Consider the following 16,459-nt stretch of genomic DNA (forward strand, 5'->3'; position numbering starts at 1 on the left):
TACCGTTTCGTGTGTCGCCACAATGTGTTCAACGCAGTGACCCTTTTATACAATAATACGCAGTTGGCTTGAAGACAATTAATGTCGAAACAGTCCCAGAGTATGTGTGCAGTGTGTCTAACCCGATTACACGCAATAAGGAAAAACAAATAGGTTCTTAAGTGTATTCTTGTGCCACCTCGTAAAGTTACCTAGAGCTAAATAGCTATCTGATATCTAGAACTGGATGTGTTGGGTCATGGAGAACGCCTTGTTAATTGGTAACTGCTTTTATTATGCAGGAAATCTAGAAGGATGTTGATAGGGTGTGTGATGAACGTTTTTTAATCATAGTAACATCATTTGTGAAAAACTATTTTGGTTTCCAACTGAAGTTGCGTTGGTGTTAGTTCGGTTAAAATCTGTCCGTTGGTCGGAAGTAAATGTTTTAAGCTTTTGTATCAATTTAGTAGAACGCTTACAGTAAATAATTTATTGCTTTATGCTCGTCTTTATTGATACTTTGATAGTAATTGATGTAGAAAATCTAATTCTTTCAATGTCTTGATTTTTTTTATATAAAGCCAAGAGCACCACCCAGTGATTAGAAGCGACTGTAAGAGCCACCCTTTTTAATTCCCTGCTGAAAACGTCAAGTCATGAGGCTGATATTTGGGATGGAAACGGAACTACGTCGGAAATCTACGTGGGATTTCACAACTTTTGGAATTCATCGTATGGAATTTGAGATTTGACGCCAAATCGGTAAGTCCTTTACGTTTCAGAATGTTAAGGGTACTCGAGTTTCAAACCCATTATGGCATCGACGTGTTAGCCTAAACAAGCGAAAAGCGTTGGTGGTTGCTGCTTTGCGGACTCTTTTAAAATTTAAGAATTTGAAGTAGAAAAGCTCCGCATATCAGTTTATTTATGTTTTTCACATCGTTGTGTGAGTTTGATTTGCCAAACGACAAATGGTATTTATAGTAGGGAATCAGGGATTCTTTTGTGTAATTATTAATACGTACGTTGTGAAAATCTCGAAAACGATAGATTGCTGGTTTACCCATTTCATAACTGAAATCGATGGGTCTAGATGTTTGTTTTTGCCAAATGCTCAATTTTAGGTCGAAACATTTATTGTTGTAATGAAATCTCAGCTCAACGTACTCAGCTATGTGTGTATTACCTGTAATCGCAGCTATTGTCTAACAAAACGTATCGATAAATAATTGAATTGCGGCCTTTTTCAAGTCGTAGCGCCTCAGTTTGTAAATATCAACATGATCTTGCTACAGATCCTCGTCGAGTAGTAAACCAACAAAATTTGTAAAATGATAGGCTGCGTCCTCGTGGAGCTTGCCTTCCGACAATTTGAGTCTGATTTGGTCGCCTTTGCTCAGGCGTAACGTTGACTGGAGAGAGTAGGTCTCGTAGTTGCCGTCAGTGGCATAAGCTTCTCCAACTCTGAACCAGTCGCCATCTGGCGCCACCTTCGTCTCCAAATCGACCCGCGCTTGGCTAGTTGCAAAGCTTACACCCGAATAAGCAAAGAAATATGTTCCCGGGACGGGAGCGGTGAAGATTCCCGTTAGTTCCATGGCTTCACCCACGTTCGTCCGTAATTTCTCAAATGGAATGATGTTAAGTGCGTCGAATTTAGAATTTCGTTGAGCGTGGAAGTAAACACGTTTGGTTTTCGTGTCGACGATGCCAATCCATGTCTCGAAAGCTGCGCGCCGTACAACTTCATTTGTAGTTACATTTGTCGACGTTGAATTTGTTTGTTTTATCAAGGCCAACGTTACCTGCATCGTCGTTGGGTTTCGTGAAGTCGCAGTAGACGCTTTCCACCTGCTTGTTTCCCATGAAGGAAAAGATGCCGCTCTTTTGGTAACCCAATGACTTGAGGTCGGCGCAAGAACTGGGCACCTTGCCCATCGTCGTTGGGGTGGTACTCACTTGGAGGTACATAAGGAGGTGCAAATGAAATGACTTGTTTTTCGTTATTGTTTGTTATCAATTTGGATTTTTACTAGCCAAGTTTCTGGTTAAATCATTCAGCTTTATCTTTTGTCCAGCCATATCGGTTGTTAGGGTATTGATAACAGCCGTAAGCATTAGGCAGTTGCAAAGTCTGGCTGACGCTTTTGCCTTGATACGAATGTACAAGAAACGTTCGATTCACCAACAAAATGCTTTGCAATTGTCAGCACAAAGAATCTTATTTACCTTGCCTTCAGAGTCCCTAGTGACATTATGAAATGGAGTTGCGAGGAGCGCCGCTTGGATTTTGATGTCATTTACCTTTTGATCGTTGACTGTGAAATGACGAAGAAAGCACGTGAATTGACGCGAGTGTTTAGCCACAACTGCTGTTTTTACCGTTGGACTGGCTCTTCGATTCTTCCGTCAGTTTTTTCATTTGAGCTAATTCGGTTTTCAAATTGGACACAGCTTGCGTCATCTCTTTCTTGACGTTTTCGACCTTGACGTTCGTTTCTGCCAAGCGTTTGGACATGTCTGTCAAATCTTGTGTCACCCCTTTCTTGGCGTTTTCAACGTCCGCTAAGCGTTCAGAAATATCTGTCGAACAAAGTTGATGCTTCTTGTTTGAAAATGAATTATGTTGCGTGTCATACCTTTGAGTTCTTGTAGCAAGAGAGAAATCACGGCATCACGTTGCGGCAGAAGTGGATCATTTTGATAAAGAACGGGCGCCATTGGTTGAGTCGCGATGATTTGATGGTTGTAAAAATAGTAGGGCGTCGATGGCAATGTTGTTTCTTTGGGCCAGACTTGAGCACACACAGAACATGCCATTAGAACGCAAAGGGTGAAAACAGCCTTCAAAACCGAATCAGTTGGCCGAATAGGAAGAATTAGACAATAAAAGCTGCTGTTGGAGGGAGACGACTCAAAATGTTTACCAAATTTTTCATGCTGACGAAAGCGAAGTGAGACGTTTCTTTGCAGATGCTCTAGTCTCCGCCGATGATGATTCCAAGGCTTTTCCTCTCCCTTTTATACTAAGCATTTCTGTTCTTCGTTTATCCAAACCAGGATTTCATCTCGTTTCCGTGTGTGTCCACAATACGTGCCCGAGGTGGTCGGCATCTCTGGGTTCGCAAACAAACCAGTTCCCGCTTAAGAATAGCGAATTTTGAGAATAGTCACGTAGCTGACCCAAGTGATGTGACGAAAAGAAAACCTGTTGGTTGACCTTGTCTCCAGAAGTAAGTCCAAGCATAATTTGTGTTTTTCGATTTGTGCGCATCGACTAAAGATATTCACTTTCTACTGTTTCTTACAGGCACTCGCGAGATTTTGAAGATTTACGATTCGCGTTGTTACATCTTATTCAGGGGTGGCAGACGGTAACGAAATTGAAGTTGGGGCGGCTTACCAAACGCACGTCTAAAGGGTACACCTACAATTGTGGCACCCACCTCATCCTCGTTCGTTTTAGACGAATGAACTCTTGGTATGTGAAATCGTAAGAATTTTGTAGATTTAATTTCTTTTTCTTCGTATCTTGATTTCATTGCGATCAGCAGAAATGAAGTACTATAAATTAATAGTAGAGTAAAAAAAATGCGTGTTAATGTTCTTTTAGTTGCAACATCGTCTGTTAAAAAGCGAAGGATAAAAATGATGGTGCCATTGAACCATACCAAAGGACCTGTCACACCAGAGTAGTGAAAAGCACAAACAGTTGCTGAAGTTTCAGGAACGAGTTAGGATGGAAAATACGACACGTGCAGTCTCACCTCTGAGCCCTGTGTGAACGGGGGTTACCCTGTGTTGAGCAGGTTTTTATTCTATTCCGTCGTCTGGATTCCACCGCTACGACCAGAACATGAACGAATATGGTAACCAACTTTATCACCATTTACTTCGTTTTTTTTTTTATTTTTTGGTTAAATGAGTTTCGAAAGAGGTCTATTCTGCTTAAAACTAGATTTTTTAAAAGTATTTCTTGTTATGTATGGCCATCTAGCGTACGGATTTGCATTTTTAAATTGCATTGTTATTTCTGTTGAATATTAACTTGGGTGGCATTTTTGTCCCAAGTAGCAGCAGCGCCAGTGTTATAAATAATGATTTTTATCCGCTAAATAATTTATTATCATATAGATATATATTCATCGTGCAAGCTGCTAAGGATAGTAATGGACAAGCGAAAAGAAGTCTGGGTAGATCTTGCATTATGTATCAATTTTGTATTGAATGGATAGTTCTGTAAATTGGACCGCAAATGGATTGACAAACTGTCGTACTTGGAATGAATACTTAAAAAAAAGAATAGTTTGACTAAACTTAGAATTAGGTTTTGCTAATATAGCTTTTGAACTAATATCTTTCAAATTATTGATATATTCGTAGTTACAGCAAGAAAAATCAAACTAACCAAGTAAAACAACAAAAGTCAACCTACCTGACAGGCGTGGCGCAATGATGCTGTTGGAGCAGGAGTACATTTGCGGAGAAAGAACTTTATACGAATGTGAAATTCTACATTTGGCTAATCTCCTTAAATACTCGCAGACACGTCATTGCTTTCCTGAAGAAGAGTGTACGGAACGTACTTCTGAATGTCGATAGGTTGGAGGACACATTGTGATTCCAGGGACCTAAAACATGTATGTGTACAACGTTAAGCATTTAGTTGGAATGGTAATCGAAATTGATCTCATTATTTTTCACTTTTTTTTTCCGTCTATATTCATCATAAGAAACAGACACGGTGGATCTGCTCAAACTGCAATTATGAATGTCGGGAGAGAAAGCCACACATCCTTTACACTTCATGTGCTTGATGTCGAGGGCGCCCTCTGGCACTGTTGGACGTGGTGCAGTCGATGGATTGGAAACAAACTTCTCGTCATTTTCTACGGACATCAAAAATCAAGGTAGGACCCAAATTTTGCAATAACTTTGAACCTATGCCTCTTCGTCTTGCGTATACATAGCTAATCGTTAGGTCAATTATAGCCTGCCGTCTACGCTTATAAAACATGATTTCTTTTTTTATCGACCTCGAATGTTTTAGCGCTATTGGCGTCAGTCATTTTGAATTTTCTCCTTAGCGAACGGAGATATTATCGTTCTAGAGACAGCATCTATTTAATCTCGCAAGTCTAAATGAATTTACCGCTTTGGTTTTTCTTATCTTGAGTTGAATTTGGCACGCGCCGGGGTGGGGCTGGGCGATTCACTCGTGACGACATTTTTTTTTTGATAGATTGCTTTTTCGCTGCCTTGCTCTATCTCTATCGTAATGGATGCAACAGTTTGACGGCAAACACCTCGTGAAGCGGAATTGTCAGACTAGTTCGTTTGTGTGTTGGCCCTACCTGACAATCGCCGGTGGCCATGATAAATGAAACCGGAAACTGTTGGCCGCCTTTATGAAGTTGTAAGCTGGACTTGAGCAAGAAGCTTTTGTTTTCTCCACATGTTACACTGTCTGACAAATGGTACGCGTAGTAACGAATTAGCGACTCTTTGCCTCGTTATTTATATGTTTGTGGAGAAAACGAAAGATTTGGTGGTTTATCCATTGACTTACCGAGGGCGTTCAACCGTTGAATACTAATGCATTCATCGTGCATAAATGCTTTACGGCGGATGCTTTACTTGTCCCTTCTTTTTTTTTGTTTACTTCCAAAACTCACTTCGATGTGTGTAGATTTTGGTTATGCCAAACGGCTCGATTTTTGATCGAGAAATTCATAGTTCTAATCAAATCTCAGTTCGACGTACTCGGCTACGTGTGTATTACTTGCTATCTTAAAATGTCATCTAACAAAACGTATCGATAAATAAGTGAATTATGGGCCTTTTCAAGTCATGGCGACTCTGTTTGTAAATGTCACCACAGTTTTCCTACAAATCCTCGTCGAGTAGGAAACCAACATAGTTGGTCAGATGCTCGTCCGAGTCCTCAAGCACGCCTTGGATCAGTTTGAGTCTAATTTGGTCGCCTTTGCTGAGTCGTAAAGTTGCATGGATGTAGTAGTTCTGACGATTGCCCGCAGAGCTGTAAGTTTGTCCGACGCTGGACCAATTGGCTTCATTCGCCCCCTTTGCCTCCAAAGCGACCTTCGCTTGCGCCAAGAAGCCAAGACCCGAACAAGCAAAGAAATATATTCCTGACGTGGGGGCGGTGAAAATGCCCGATACATCCATGGCATTGCCCTCGCTCGTCAGTAATATATCAAATGGAATGGTGTCTTTTGCGGAAAAGTTCGATTTTCGTTGAGCGTGGAAGTAAACGCGGATGGTTTTCGTGTCGACGATGCCAATCAATTTCTCGAAATCTGTGCACAGCGCAATTTCATTTTTAGTCATTTTGTTTCCATCGAATTTTATTTTTTAATGTCAAGGCCAACGTTACCTGCACTGCTACTGGGTTTCGTGAAATCGCAGTAAACGCTTTTCACTTGTTTGTCTCCCATGACGGAAAAAATGCCGCTGTTGTGGTAACCCAGTGACTTGAGGTCTGCGCAAGAACTGGGCATTTTGTCGAGCGCCGTTGGCGTGGTTAAATCACTTAGTTTCAACTTTAGTTCAGCCACATCGGTGCTTAGATTATTGGTAACAGACGTAAGCATTTTGCAGTTGCAAAATCTGGCTGACGCAGTTGTCTTGATGGACAAGAAACGTACGATTCACGAACAACATCTTTTGTAATTGACGGCACAAAAGAGCTACTTACCTCGTCTTCAGAGTCGATAGAGACATTTCGAAATGGTGTTGCGAGGAGCTCGACTTGGGTCTGGATGTCTTTGACCTTCTTCCGATTGTCTGTGAAATAATAACGAAAGCAAGTGAATTGGCGAGAGTGTTTAGCCACAACTGATTTTGATTACCGTCTGATTGGCTCTTCCATCCTTCCGCCAGTTTTTTCGTTTGAGCCAATTCGTTTTTCAAATTGGACAAATCTTGCGTCGTCTTCTTCTTGTCGTTTTCGACATCGGCCAAGCGTTTCGACATGTCTGTCGAACAATGTATACTCAGTTGGTGCTGTTGTTGATTGAAAATGAATTGCGTTGTGTCAATACCTTTCAGTTCTCGCACCAAGGCAGAAATTATGGCGTCACGTTGCGGCACAAATGGATCTATTTGATGATGAACGGGCGCCTTCGGTTGGGGCAGCATGACTTGGTGGTTGTAGAAATAGTAGGGCGTCGACGGGCGTGTTGTATCCTTAGGCCAGCTAGCCGGTACTTGAGCACCTACGTAGAATACGCCATCAGAACGCAAAGGGTCAACATAGCCTACAAATCCGAAACAATTAGATAATGCGGACTGGTATTGTGAGGGAGACAATTGTTTTTAAAACTATTGAAATGAAATTGAAATGTTTACCAAATTGTTCATGCTGACCAGAGGGAAGTGAGACGTTTCTTTGCATGTGCTCTGGTCTCCGCGGATGATATTTCGAAGGCTTTGCCCTGTCTCTTTTATACCGATCATTTGTGTTCCTCTTCCTTCGTCCAAATCAGAACTTCATGTTATTTCAGCGTGTGTCAACTGCACGTGGTTCTGGTGATTGACATGTTCGCCGCTGATGTTGAAAACAAACCAGTTCAGCCGCTTCAAATGCGGATATTTTTAGAGTAATCAAGTAGCTGCTCCTAGTGTTGTGGTAAGAAGAAAACCTGTTGCATGACCATCTTGCCTCTTATTGAAGAATTCCAAGAAATTTATTTATATTTTCTTCATTGGATTACCCAATTGAACGTGTTCCAGGTAGACTTTGTGTGCATGTGTGTGCTTGTGCACATTGATTAAAGGTATTCATTTTCTAATGTTTCTTGAAACGAATTGCTACATTTTGAAGATGGACGAGCCTTGTCACTACACCTTATTCAGGAGTGGCAAACGAGCTAACCAACGCACGTCTAAGGGTCAACGTTTGCAACACCTTATCCTCGTTCGTGGGCGAATTTTTTCAATTTAATTTTTCCTTCTCTTTGTATCTTTAGATCGTGAAACTAGACTTCATTGCGACCAGCAAAAGTACTACAAGATAATAGTAGACTACGAAATGCTTGTAAATGTCGATGACTTTGTTGCAACATCGCCTGTTAAAAGCGAAGGATAAAAATAGTTGTGCCATTGAGCCATTTCAGCACCAAAACAGTAAACAGCACAAAGAGTTGCTGAAATTTCAGGAACAGGTTACGACGAAAAATGTGACAAGTCTGAGCCGCGTCTGATCCGTTGTTAATCCATCAATTCAACAGGTTCTTTTTCTAATCCATCTTGGATGGAGCCCTACCGGTCAAAACATGGACGAATATGGTATTCAATTTTTACCAACATGTTTTATGTCTTGTTACATATTGCCATCTAGCGTACGAATTTTCATTTTTGTTTTAAATTGTGTGATATTTTGTATAAAACAACATCAGCATCATTGTAGCGTAGCATCAGTGTTATGGTCGTCTGACAACTTCTGATGCCGAACAACCGAAAAGAAATATCGATTGGTAATGTATTATTTAAATGAATAGTCCTATAGATTGCTTAATATTTTGTATTGTTTTCCAGATGCAATGGGATAGTAATAAAACTTCACTGAAAGATATATTCGTAGTTACTGCAAGAAACGAAGAAGCAAAACAGCAAAAAAAAACCAAGCTACCTGACAGACGTAGCGTCCGACGATGGTATTGGAGCAGTAGTACATTTGCAGAGGAAGGACTTCGTATGAATGTGAGTATCTAGTGTCGTGTACCGCCTTAAATACTCGCAGACACGTGCCACATAATTGCTTTCCCGGAAGAAGAGTGCAAGGTAGAGGAACATCATTCGGAAGGTCGACAGGTTGAAGGACACATTTTTATTTCCAAGTGAGCCCTAGGATATGGCCTCCGTTGATTGACCCAATGTGTTTCCAGGGACCTAAAACGTGTATGTGCACAAAGTTAAACATTTAGTTAGAATGGTAATCAAAAATGATCTCATTATTATTTACTTATTTCCTCCTAGATTCACTTTAGTAGGCAATCACAGTGGCATAAAGTGAAGGTACATCTGCTCAAAGTGAGGTGATGAATGTCGGGAGAGAATGCTACATCCGTTACACTCCATGTGCTTGATGTCGAGTGCGTCCTCTGGCTCTGTTGGGCGTGGTTGCAGGCGCCGGATTGCAAACAAATTTCTCGTCGTTTCCCACGGACATCAAAAAACCAGGTAGGACTCAAACTTTGCAACGATCATTCCTTTTGCGCATACGTATCTAATCGTTAGATCAGTTGTAGCTTTAGCGTCATTCATTTTGAATTTTCTCATTAGCGATGGAATGAGTTGTTGACACGTTTTTGTTTGAATGGAGATCTTTTCGTGTAAGACAGGAAGTAAAAAGAATTTACGTAGGCTAGGGTAATTCGAAATGAAATTTATCGTTAATGGCATTCGTTTGTCTTATCTTCTCTTGAATTCGGGACGCGTCGAGTGGGGCTGGGCGATTCACTCGTGACGAGATAAGGCGTTTGATAGATAGCCTTTGCGCCATCTGTATGGCCATAGACGCAACAGTTTGACGGCCAACACCTCGTGAAACGGAACTGTCGGACTAGTTCGTTATATTATTGCGTTTTTGTGCTGGCCCTAACTGACAATCGCCGGTGGCCATGAAAAATGAACCGGAAACTGTTGGCAGCAGCAAATGTTTTGATCGGTCTCATCTCCATCAGTGGCCAGGTTCGCAGGTTTCTTATCTCAATTCAAAAGTCAAACAAGACAATTGTTTTTCATTGTCTTTTGTCAGCAAATTGTAATGACGAGGACTAACAAAGCGCGGCGTTTTGTTGACAGATTGCTAGTTACGTCCACACTCGCCAGGTGGTAGACTATGTCTCTTCGGGACTGTGGGGCGGAGCCTTCATGATCGCCACTGCCACTTTAATTTTACTCGAAAAGTAAACTCACATTGAGTGTTATTTTTTTGCTTTCGAAATCAGCTTTCTAGTGAATTTTATTTTGGTTTAAATAATTGGATTAGACCTGCTAAAGATCGCCGGATCCTGACGCTCATTTGTTTATCGCTCGCTAGCGGCTTCATCATGATGGTCATTTACTCTTGGAATTTAAATCGATTCTTTCAAATGTACACGACATGGGAAATTTGCGAATTCTACGCACCTGGTCTCCTCATTGATCCGTCTATGTGTAAGAAATCGGCAGTTGTATTTTAAAAACTCGTTTTGATTTATCATTTAATACGATAGGTAAAGCTCTAGTGACGTTGCATGGACTGATGATTTCCCTCGGTTTCTTCGCTGTCCTTATCAATTCTGCTCTACTCATCCTCACTTGTCGCAAACCCGTGAGCAGATCGCAACCCAAACATTCCAATACATCCGATCCTTTAGCTCCTTCTAGAATGCGCAGCACCTTAATCTAAACTGATCCCCATCCTTTGTTTGCAATCTCTAATCGAACAGCTCCGTTCTTTTTGCAGAATTATTTAATTAAATTCAACAAAAGCTATTCTAGTTCATGTTTAATCGTGTTCCGGTTTGTTCAGGCTTCCCAATTGCTGTACATGTTTGCAATAGCCTAAAGCCACAATGATTGATGGCAGCTGTGTCAGGTTCACCGAGAACAATGTTTACATAACAGACGTCAATGGGACGAATCCAACTGATGGAGATCTGGCATGTCTGCGTTACGTTATACAGTCACTTCCGTTTCAATAGAGAACATATCCGTCGATATTGATTTTCACGCATATTTATTTGTCACTGACGATACAGATGACGAATAGACGGGCAGTCTGTCATCGCCATGCCGTTGCTCAACACCCTCATGAAATGGCTTCTAATCTCGATTGCCATGTTGGCTGTTTTCTATTTATTTTCATTTCGAAATTTGAGTAGCAAAAAAAGTAACATTTGGTTTCTGATTGACCCCGCCAATCTGTTGGATAAGCAAAAATCGAAAGTGGCGGACCATCCGTCAAATGTCGTACAGGAATTCAGCAACGTGGACGCGTACGTTCGTTACACGACGTCCTTTTTGGCTTTGAAACCGGTTGTGGGCTCCCCTGCGTTGAAACCGGAATTGGGACCTGTGATAAACGATGTGCGTTTCCAATACTCGATCAAGCCGTCAGTCTATCGTTGCGAGAAGGTGAATCTCTTTATCATCGTGATTAGCGCTCCAGGAAACTTCGTGCATCGCAAACTGGTTCGACGGACGTGGGGCGCTCATTTGAATGGGAGTAACCACCGCCAGCAACCAACATCCAAATTCGCTTTCCTAATCGGATTGACTAACGACACGACTGTCCAAAATGCAATTCGTAATGAGAGCATCATGCACGAGGATTTAATTCAGGTGGATCTAATGGATTCGTACATGAATTTGACTTTGAAAACAGTCGCTATGCTTCACTGGTCCTCCCATTTCTGCCCCAATGCCAAATTTATCCTCAAATGCGATGATGATGTCTACCTTAATGTCCGCCATTTGACCACCCTCGTCAGCCGATTGCCTTTGAATAGTTCCACCATCTACGGCTCGGCCGTAGATAATTTGAAGCCTACGAGACCGCGAGACGCCATATCTCTAGTCGTTGATGATGACGATAAAAAATGGGCCATTAGTGAGGAATTATGGCCGTGGTCGACGTATCCGACGTACGTGTCGGGCGGATGTTACCTCATTGACTCTGGCGCTATCGCTGAGCTATTAGCGGCGGTTCAAACGACGCCCTATTTCCCGTTTGAGGATCTCTACATGACTGGATTGTGCGCAAGGAAAGCCAACGTTCAAGTTTTAGCCTCTGATAGGTACACCGTTTAAATTTATGATAAGGATTTCTAATTTTATTTACGTATTTAGGATGTTGGGTGCAGTACTTGACGTCGTCGAAGACTTGTTGGATGAAAATCGGTGGTTAATGAAGAATTTTGTGGCGTGGCTCACCTCGTCATCGGATGAAATGATTGCATCTCATCTTGCCACTGAAATTTACTTTAATCAGAGAACTGGAAGAAATCAGAATGATTTGCAAATGCCGCATTTTAACTGGTCTCACATTTTATTAGAGGGATCCGCAGAAGAAGAAATAATTGCCGTTTAATGATAAAGCGAATAAAGATATTTATTTATCGTTCGTATTTTGCAGGAAACGCTTATTCATCAAAATTAATTGCGACTGCACTGTCGGTCCATTGTTAATTTTTAATTGTTGAATTTTTCAGTCTAACGCAAACGTTGACGCCAAGATTGTTGTGGCTGCGCTGAGCCCCACGGTCAAGATGCCGCAGAAGATGAGCAACGAATCGAGAGCAACCCGTCCACCTAATGCAAATTTACATTTTATTTTTTTTAGATAAAATCTCGAAAAAAGAAAAATGTGCAGCGTTTGTTCTGCGGTCAACTCGTGCAATTCTCGTGATCGTCAAGTTATTTACATAGTGTCACGTTGGAAATGTTGATGTTGCCACAATTGGGAATGGCCGATTGATATCTGCTGACGCTCCACGAATACAATCCAATAACGGTCATGCCAACGAGAATACCGTACACTGCCAAACCCTGTATGGCCAAAGTATCCCGTAGTCTTCCAACATATTTTACGTGAACGAAAAAAATAAATTGATCATTTTTGCTTTTGCCAAAATAGGAAGGTGTGTAACCTCATGTTTTACCGATTATTCAGAAGAAGGAGACTGAAAAGGACGAGGAAGACACCGCCCCAGATACCCGCAGAAACGACATCAGGTTCTTTGAAACCGTTATTTGCTGATCGAAAAATGATTAGCTCGCACGTCTGTAAGGCCAAACACGGACGGATGAAACCACGCAAAAATGGAATAGCATCAGTTCATAAAACCTGAAAGAAGATGGCCAAGAAGCCAACCACCATCGTAGATGTTGAAACCATTTTCAGAAGGAATGCCATTCTTCCAATAATTCCACGTCAAGTCGAAGAGACGAAGTTGTGAGGACCTGTGCAACGTTGCGATTACAAACACCAACAGCCAGTGCCTACACACGTAGACCAAGCTTTTTCAGATGGGTCCTAATTGCAATTGGCCTGTTTACTAGAGTTATCATTACCGGATGTCTATTTCGGATAACTTCTTTTTTTCTAGTCCAACAGATATACAAAAAATGCGTCTTTAAAATATCGACTCGTGAGTCTAGCCAATGTTTAATCAAGATTCAACATTTAACATGTTTGTCAATAGTTGACTGCATTCTTTTAGTTTAATGTCTTGCAGATGTCAACACCCTTTTCTAATCTTGTCTCGTAATCGTTCGTAGGAAGGATACGTTGCCACATGTTGGGAGGAACCAGTCCACTATCGACATGGCGCTATGGCTATCTTACGCTTTTAGAGTGCATTGGAAAAAGTGAAGACAATGGTTCGACAGGTTTCAGAATGGCAAGTAAATCAATTGACTGCATTTGGCTGCTATGGTAATCTCACCTGTTGGGCGAGATGAGTTCATTTCGCATGTTTAAAATGCTTAGAAATTTTGTTTGCAAATGAGATGGCAGCTTATTGAACTTTAATGAAAGAAGATATTGGGCCCGGCATTTCCATCAGAGCCATCCTAGGGAGAATTAAAGTGCTGAATGTCAACCACTACAAACCCGCTTATTTACCTTGCCATTAATTTTTGCTACAAGTCCAACGTGGAACTACAAACCTTCTACACACCTACAACTCGGATGGGATGGGAAAAAAACCAGATTCTAGAACTGGTCTTTCGTTACATAAAAGGCGTCTGCGTTCGCGACTTTTTGTTCAGTCAAGGCCAGCATTGCGGTCCAATACATTCTGTCGTTGTCACCATGAAGCATCTGGTAAGTTTTTTAAAATTTCTTTTCAATGGCTTACGCAGAGTGACGATAATGTTGTCTTTTTCAGATTGTTCTTTCTGTTGTCGTTGTGGGCTGTTTTGCCACCGCCCAATTACATGCCGAACGGACGAGATACAGACCCATCAATCCTTTTCGTTCCGATTCCTTACGGTCATCCGCAAGTGTTCCACTAGCAGGAGCCATGGCCAAAGTGGCAGTTCCTCCAACCGTTCTAGGCAGCCATCAAATACGTTTAATGCTAGATGCTCATATCGTATGTCTATCAGAATTGAAAGGTTGGTACAAAAAAAAATTCAATTTTGATAAGAAAATGTTTAGGCCTTCAAACACATGACTTCTTTTGATAATAATAACAGATACAAAGGATCGATTAGACGACATCAATCTTGTTATTGAACAGTTTAAAATGGAGGTGAGAGCAGATATTTCGAATATAAACAACCAATTGGAACTGTTTTTTGCAAGTTATGATGTGGACGACGTAAAACTCAAGTTGCAAGGTAATAATTCGATTCAATGTGGTACTCAGTTAAAAACAGAGCTTAAATCGCTGTTATACTTTCCAGCAAATTCTGAACTTTTGGCCGACACCATTTTGAACCTTGGTAGTTTGGAGGACAAGTTTACAGGTAATTTACACGGGTAATAGGAAAGAAAATTGGCAAGCAATAACGATATCTTTTTGGCAGACATGGAACTAAGTACGTCAGACGTGTTGATGCGTTATCAAAAGGAAATAAACGGTACAATCGAGGAACATCAGGCCCAGCAAAGCGGTATGCACAAGGCATGCATCATAAGTTCAAATTCAAAAAATAATTCTTCTTTCACAGAAATTGCTGATAATTTGTCAGAGAGAATCGAATCTTTGTCAACTGAATTGGACGGTAATGAACTGATATTTTCTAGCACGAGTTTCGCATAAAACCAATTCGTGCATATTGTTTTTTTTTTAGATGTAAAACAACAATTGAATGATACTGACAAGGGTGTGGAAGACCTTGCAAACGGCCTGACAGCCACCGATTTTGCTATTGCTGACCTCATGTTGGAATTAAACGGTATAATGAGAAGAGATGAATAAGTATTGAATATATTTATTGCATTTTTCTCATCGCAAATGACACTTTACAGTTACAAAAGAAGATGCGTTGAAATCCAATAGCCGAATTGACCAACTGGCATCGTCATTATATGGTAAGTTTTTTCAAGTTAAATATTACAGATGACGAGGAGACGAAGTGTTTTTGTGTTAACTGAAAATATTTCCTACAGCGAGTACGAATGCCAGCTCCATTGGGAAAATTCCACGATCCTGTGAGGATTTGAAACAAATTGGGCACGTCAAGAGTGGATTACACTTGATTATGGGCAATAAAGGCGTCGATAGCGTTTATTGTGACTTTACACTAGATGACAAAGGTAATCAGTTTTGTCTTGGAAACGGTTTCACTTTGTAACTTGAATATTTACGCAGAAATAGAGCAGTGGATTGGACATACTGACGTCAAAACGGCGCCGGTGTATTTCTCGGTGCAAAGAACCAGTCGATTTAACAAAACCAACGTTCCAATTCCATTTGATCTCGCGAAATCCACTATTGGAAACGCCATAGATTTATCAACGGGAGTTTTCACGGCACCGAGAACTGGCACCTATTTTTTCATTTTCAACGGATTGGCTGAATTTAAAAACACCTCTAACGTCATCCCTTACCTGGCCGTTGGTCTTTTCCTGAACAAATCGGGTAACAGAATCGCCCTGGCCTTGACAGAGGAGGCTCAAACTGTGAAAGACCAGTATAGAGGCCAACGTGTTCCATTGGCTCTTCAAACAACAATTCAGCTGCAAAAAGGAGATCAAGTTTGGTTGGAAATCTTCGCCGAATCGGGAACGGTATCTCTGTTTGACAACAAAAACAATCACTCGGCTTTCACTGGATGGCTCATGGAGGAAGAGATTTCTTTGTGAATGTTGTCTTTGCCAACTTGTTGATTCGACTATTTATTCTTTTATTCTTGAGAAACACTGCCTTTTTGTTCGGTAAGTTCTTAAATAAATGGGCCTTTTTTCGTTTTTTGATTCTCTGCATTTAAGTTGATCGGTAATGTAACACACAGGGATTAGGGCAGTTGGCTGCCGGGTTTTATTAATTTCTAATCCACCTGAATAGATTCCCATCGCCATGCTAATTCGGGTAAAAACCACCTCATTTGCTTTTTACTTGTGGCGTAAAGAGACTATTTTTTTTTACACTTTCTCGGTATCTTGAATCTTAAGTAACCGTTTTATGTATTACATCTTTGTATTTCCAACGCTGTCCGATTTCTTGTGGTGATAATAAAATATACGATGGCGGCCATTATTGTATGTCTTTAATTGGGTTTTACGGGAACTCGTGCTGGGTTGCATTTCAAAGAGAAATGTTTGTTTTTTTTTGTCTCGTTTTTTTTTTTTCAACTTGCATTCCGAAAAACTGGCACATTCCAATCTGCAAAGTCCCGCCTATTCACAGACGAAGTTTTAGACTTTCGCAGTGTGGTGTAACTTCCTCGAAAGAGATAACATAGGATTGTAAGTTTCTTCTAAAAATATATTTACCTATGCTTACCCAGTTGCTAG

At 41.0% G+C, this 16,459-nt stretch overlaps 6 protein-coding genes and 1 long non-coding RNA gene across 8 annotated transcripts; 4 read left to right on the forward strand and 3 right to left on the reverse strand.

The window, feature by feature from the left end:
- Positions 1-591: 591 nt before the first annotated feature.
- Positions 592-4,465, forward strand: LOC130698136 (uncharacterized). The gene is made up of 5 exons (XR_009003201.2): positions 592-744; positions 3,043-3,215; positions 3,293-3,463; positions 3,596-3,851; positions 4,366-4,465. It is a non-coding gene; the product is annotated as an uncharacterized LOC130698136 (long non-coding RNA).
- On the reverse strand, positions 1,249-2,077 carry LOC130698090 (complement C1q-like protein 4). The gene is made up of 3 exons (XM_057520896.2): positions 2,016-2,077; positions 1,788-1,940; positions 1,249-1,711 (listed from the first exon to the last, which is right to left on the reverse strand). The coding sequence occupies exons 1-3, from the start codon at positions 2,062-2,064 to the stop codon at positions 1,272-1,274; spliced, it is 642 nt and encodes a 213-aa protein (XP_057376879.2). The 5' UTR covers positions 2,065-2,077; the 3' UTR covers positions 1,249-1,271.
- A 1,403-nt stretch (positions 4,466-5,868) lies between the features above and the next one.
- Positions 5,869-7,461, reverse strand: LOC130698184 (uncharacterized). Its single transcript, XM_057520962.2, has 5 exons — positions 7,455-7,461; positions 6,855-7,262; positions 6,701-6,789; positions 6,380-6,629; positions 5,869-6,302 (listed from the first exon to the last, which is right to left on the reverse strand). Exons 1-5 carry the CDS (start codon positions 7,459-7,461, stop codon positions 5,869-5,871), a joined length of 1,188 nt encoding a protein of 395 aa, XP_057376945.2.
- An 877-nt stretch (positions 7,462-8,338) lies between these two features.
- LOC130698100 (uncharacterized) lies at positions 8,339-10,710 on the forward strand. Of its 2 annotated transcripts, XM_057520908.2 has the most exons (7): positions 8,339-8,480; positions 8,542-8,706; positions 8,780-8,904; positions 8,983-9,696; positions 9,811-9,914; positions 9,998-10,164; positions 10,224-10,710. In XM_057520908.2, exons 4-7 carry the CDS (start codon positions 9,634-9,636, stop codon positions 10,397-10,399), a joined length of 510 nt encoding a protein of 169 aa, XP_057376891.1. In that variant the 5' UTR covers positions 8,339-8,480; positions 8,542-8,706; positions 8,780-8,904; positions 8,983-9,633; the 3' UTR covers positions 10,400-10,710. The 2 variants fall into 2 exon arrangements, with proteins under 2 accessions (XP_057376891.1, XP_057376890.1); XM_057520907.2 differs by having other exon boundaries at positions 8,542-8,904.
- Positions 10,711-10,775: 65 nt separating this feature from the next.
- On the forward strand, positions 10,776-12,232 carry LOC130698056 (beta-1,3-galactosyltransferase 9-like). Its single transcript, XM_057520848.2, has 2 exons — positions 10,776-11,789; positions 11,842-12,232. Exons 1-2 carry the CDS (start codon positions 10,783-10,785, stop codon positions 12,080-12,082), a joined length of 1,248 nt encoding a protein of 415 aa, XP_057376831.1. The 5' UTR covers positions 10,776-10,782; the 3' UTR covers positions 12,083-12,232.
- LOC130698105 (uncharacterized) lies at positions 12,169-12,993 on the reverse strand. Its single transcript, XM_057520914.2, has 4 exons — positions 12,839-12,993; positions 12,654-12,775; positions 12,417-12,565; positions 12,169-12,303 (listed from the first exon to the last, which is right to left on the reverse strand). The coding sequence occupies exons 1-4, from the start codon at positions 12,905-12,907 to the stop codon at positions 12,200-12,202; spliced, it is 444 nt and encodes a 147-aa protein (XP_057376897.1). The 5' UTR covers positions 12,908-12,993; the 3' UTR covers positions 12,169-12,199.
- A 411-nt stretch (positions 12,994-13,404) lies between these two features.
- Positions 13,405-16,129, forward strand: LOC130698044 (uncharacterized). Its single transcript, XM_057520829.2, has 10 exons — positions 13,405-13,819; positions 13,884-14,112; positions 14,194-14,337; positions 14,404-14,466; positions 14,527-14,613; positions 14,671-14,724; positions 14,794-14,898; positions 14,972-15,034; positions 15,113-15,259; positions 15,321-16,129. Exons 1-10 carry the CDS (start codon positions 13,589-13,591, stop codon positions 15,806-15,808), a joined length of 1,611 nt encoding a protein of 536 aa, XP_057376812.1. The 5' UTR covers positions 13,405-13,588; the 3' UTR covers positions 15,809-16,129.
- Positions 16,130-16,459: the final 330 nt, after the last annotated feature.

The sequence above is a fragment of the Daphnia carinata genome, chromosome 9, assembly GCF_022539665.2.
Source record: "Daphnia carinata strain CSIRO-1 chromosome 9, CSIRO_AGI_Dcar_HiC_V3, whole genome shotgun sequence".
Taxonomy (NCBI): Eukaryota; Metazoa; Arthropoda; class Branchiopoda; order Diplostraca; family Daphniidae; genus Daphnia; species Daphnia carinata.

What these genes read in the sequence shown, in the direction of transcription:
- LOC130698090 (XM_057520896.2), bottom strand. Translation starts at nt 2,064, where the DNA reads ATGGCTGGACAAAAGATAAAGCTGAATGATTTAACCAGAAACTTGGCT. An exon ending in TTTAACCAGAAACTTGGCTA is followed by an intron (nt 1,941 to 2,015) that starts GTAAAAATCCAA and finishes TGTACCTCCAAG; the next exon opens with TGAGTACCACCCCAACGACG. An exon ending in GAAACCCAACGACGATGCAG is followed by an intron (nt 1,712 to 1,787) that starts GTAACGTTGGCC and finishes TACGGCGCGCAG; the next exon opens with CTTTCGAGACATGGATTGGC.
- LOC130698184 (XM_057520962.2), bottom strand. An exon ending in ATGGAAGAGCCAATCAGACG is followed by an intron (nt 6,790 to 6,854) that starts GTAATCAAAATC and finishes ATTATTTCACAG; the next exon opens with ACAATCGGAAGAAGGTCAAA. An exon ending in CTATCGACTCTGAAGACGAG is followed by an intron (nt 6,630 to 6,700) that starts GTAAGTAGCTCT and finishes TTGTCCATCAAG; the next exon opens with ACAACTGCGTCAGCCAGATT.
- LOC130698100 (XM_057520907.2), top strand. Translation starts at nt 9,634, where the DNA reads ATGAACCGGAAACTGTTGGCAGCAGCAAATGTTTTGATCGGTCTCATC. An exon ending in TCATCTCCATCAGTGGCCAG is followed by an intron (nt 9,697 to 9,810) that starts GTTCGCAGGTTT and finishes TTTTGTTGACAG; the next exon opens with ATTGCTAGTTACGTCCACAC. An exon ending in CCTCATTGATCCGTCTATGT is followed by an intron (nt 10,165 to 10,223) that starts GTAAGAAATCGG and finishes TTAATACGATAG; the next exon opens with GTAAAGCTCTAGTGACGTTG.
- LOC130698056 (XM_057520848.2), top strand. Translation starts at nt 10,783, where the DNA reads ATGCCGTTGCTCAACACCCTCATGAAATGGCTTCTAATCTCGATTGCC. An exon ending in CAAGTTTTAGCCTCTGATAG is followed by an intron (nt 11,790 to 11,841) that starts GTACACCGTTTA and finishes TTACGTATTTAG; the next exon opens with GATGTTGGGTGCAGTACTTG.
- LOC130698105 (XM_057520914.2), bottom strand. Translation starts at nt 12,907, where the DNA reads ATGGCATTCCTTCTGAAAATGGTTTCAACATCTACGATGGTGGTTGGC. An exon ending in CTCCTTCTTCTGAATAATCG is followed by an intron (nt 12,566 to 12,653) that starts GTAAAACATGAG and finishes ATATGTTGGAAG; the next exon opens with ACTACGGGATACTTTGGCCA. An exon ending in CATTTCCAACGTGACACTAT is followed by an intron (nt 12,304 to 12,416) that starts GTAAATAACTTG and finishes AATTTGCATTAG; the next exon opens with GTGGACGGGTTGCTCTCGAT.
- LOC130698044 (XM_057520829.2), top strand. Translation starts at nt 13,589, where the DNA reads ATGTCAACCACTACAAACCCGCTTATTTACCTTGCCATTAATTTTTGC. An exon ending in ATGTCTATCAGAATTGAAAG is followed by an intron (nt 14,113 to 14,193) that starts GTTGGTACAAAA and finishes TAATAATAACAG; the next exon opens with ATACAAAGGATCGATTAGAC. An exon ending in ACATCAGGCCCAGCAAAGCG is followed by an intron (nt 14,614 to 14,670) that starts GTATGCACAAGG and finishes CTTCTTTCACAG; the next exon opens with AAATTGCTGATAATTTGTCA.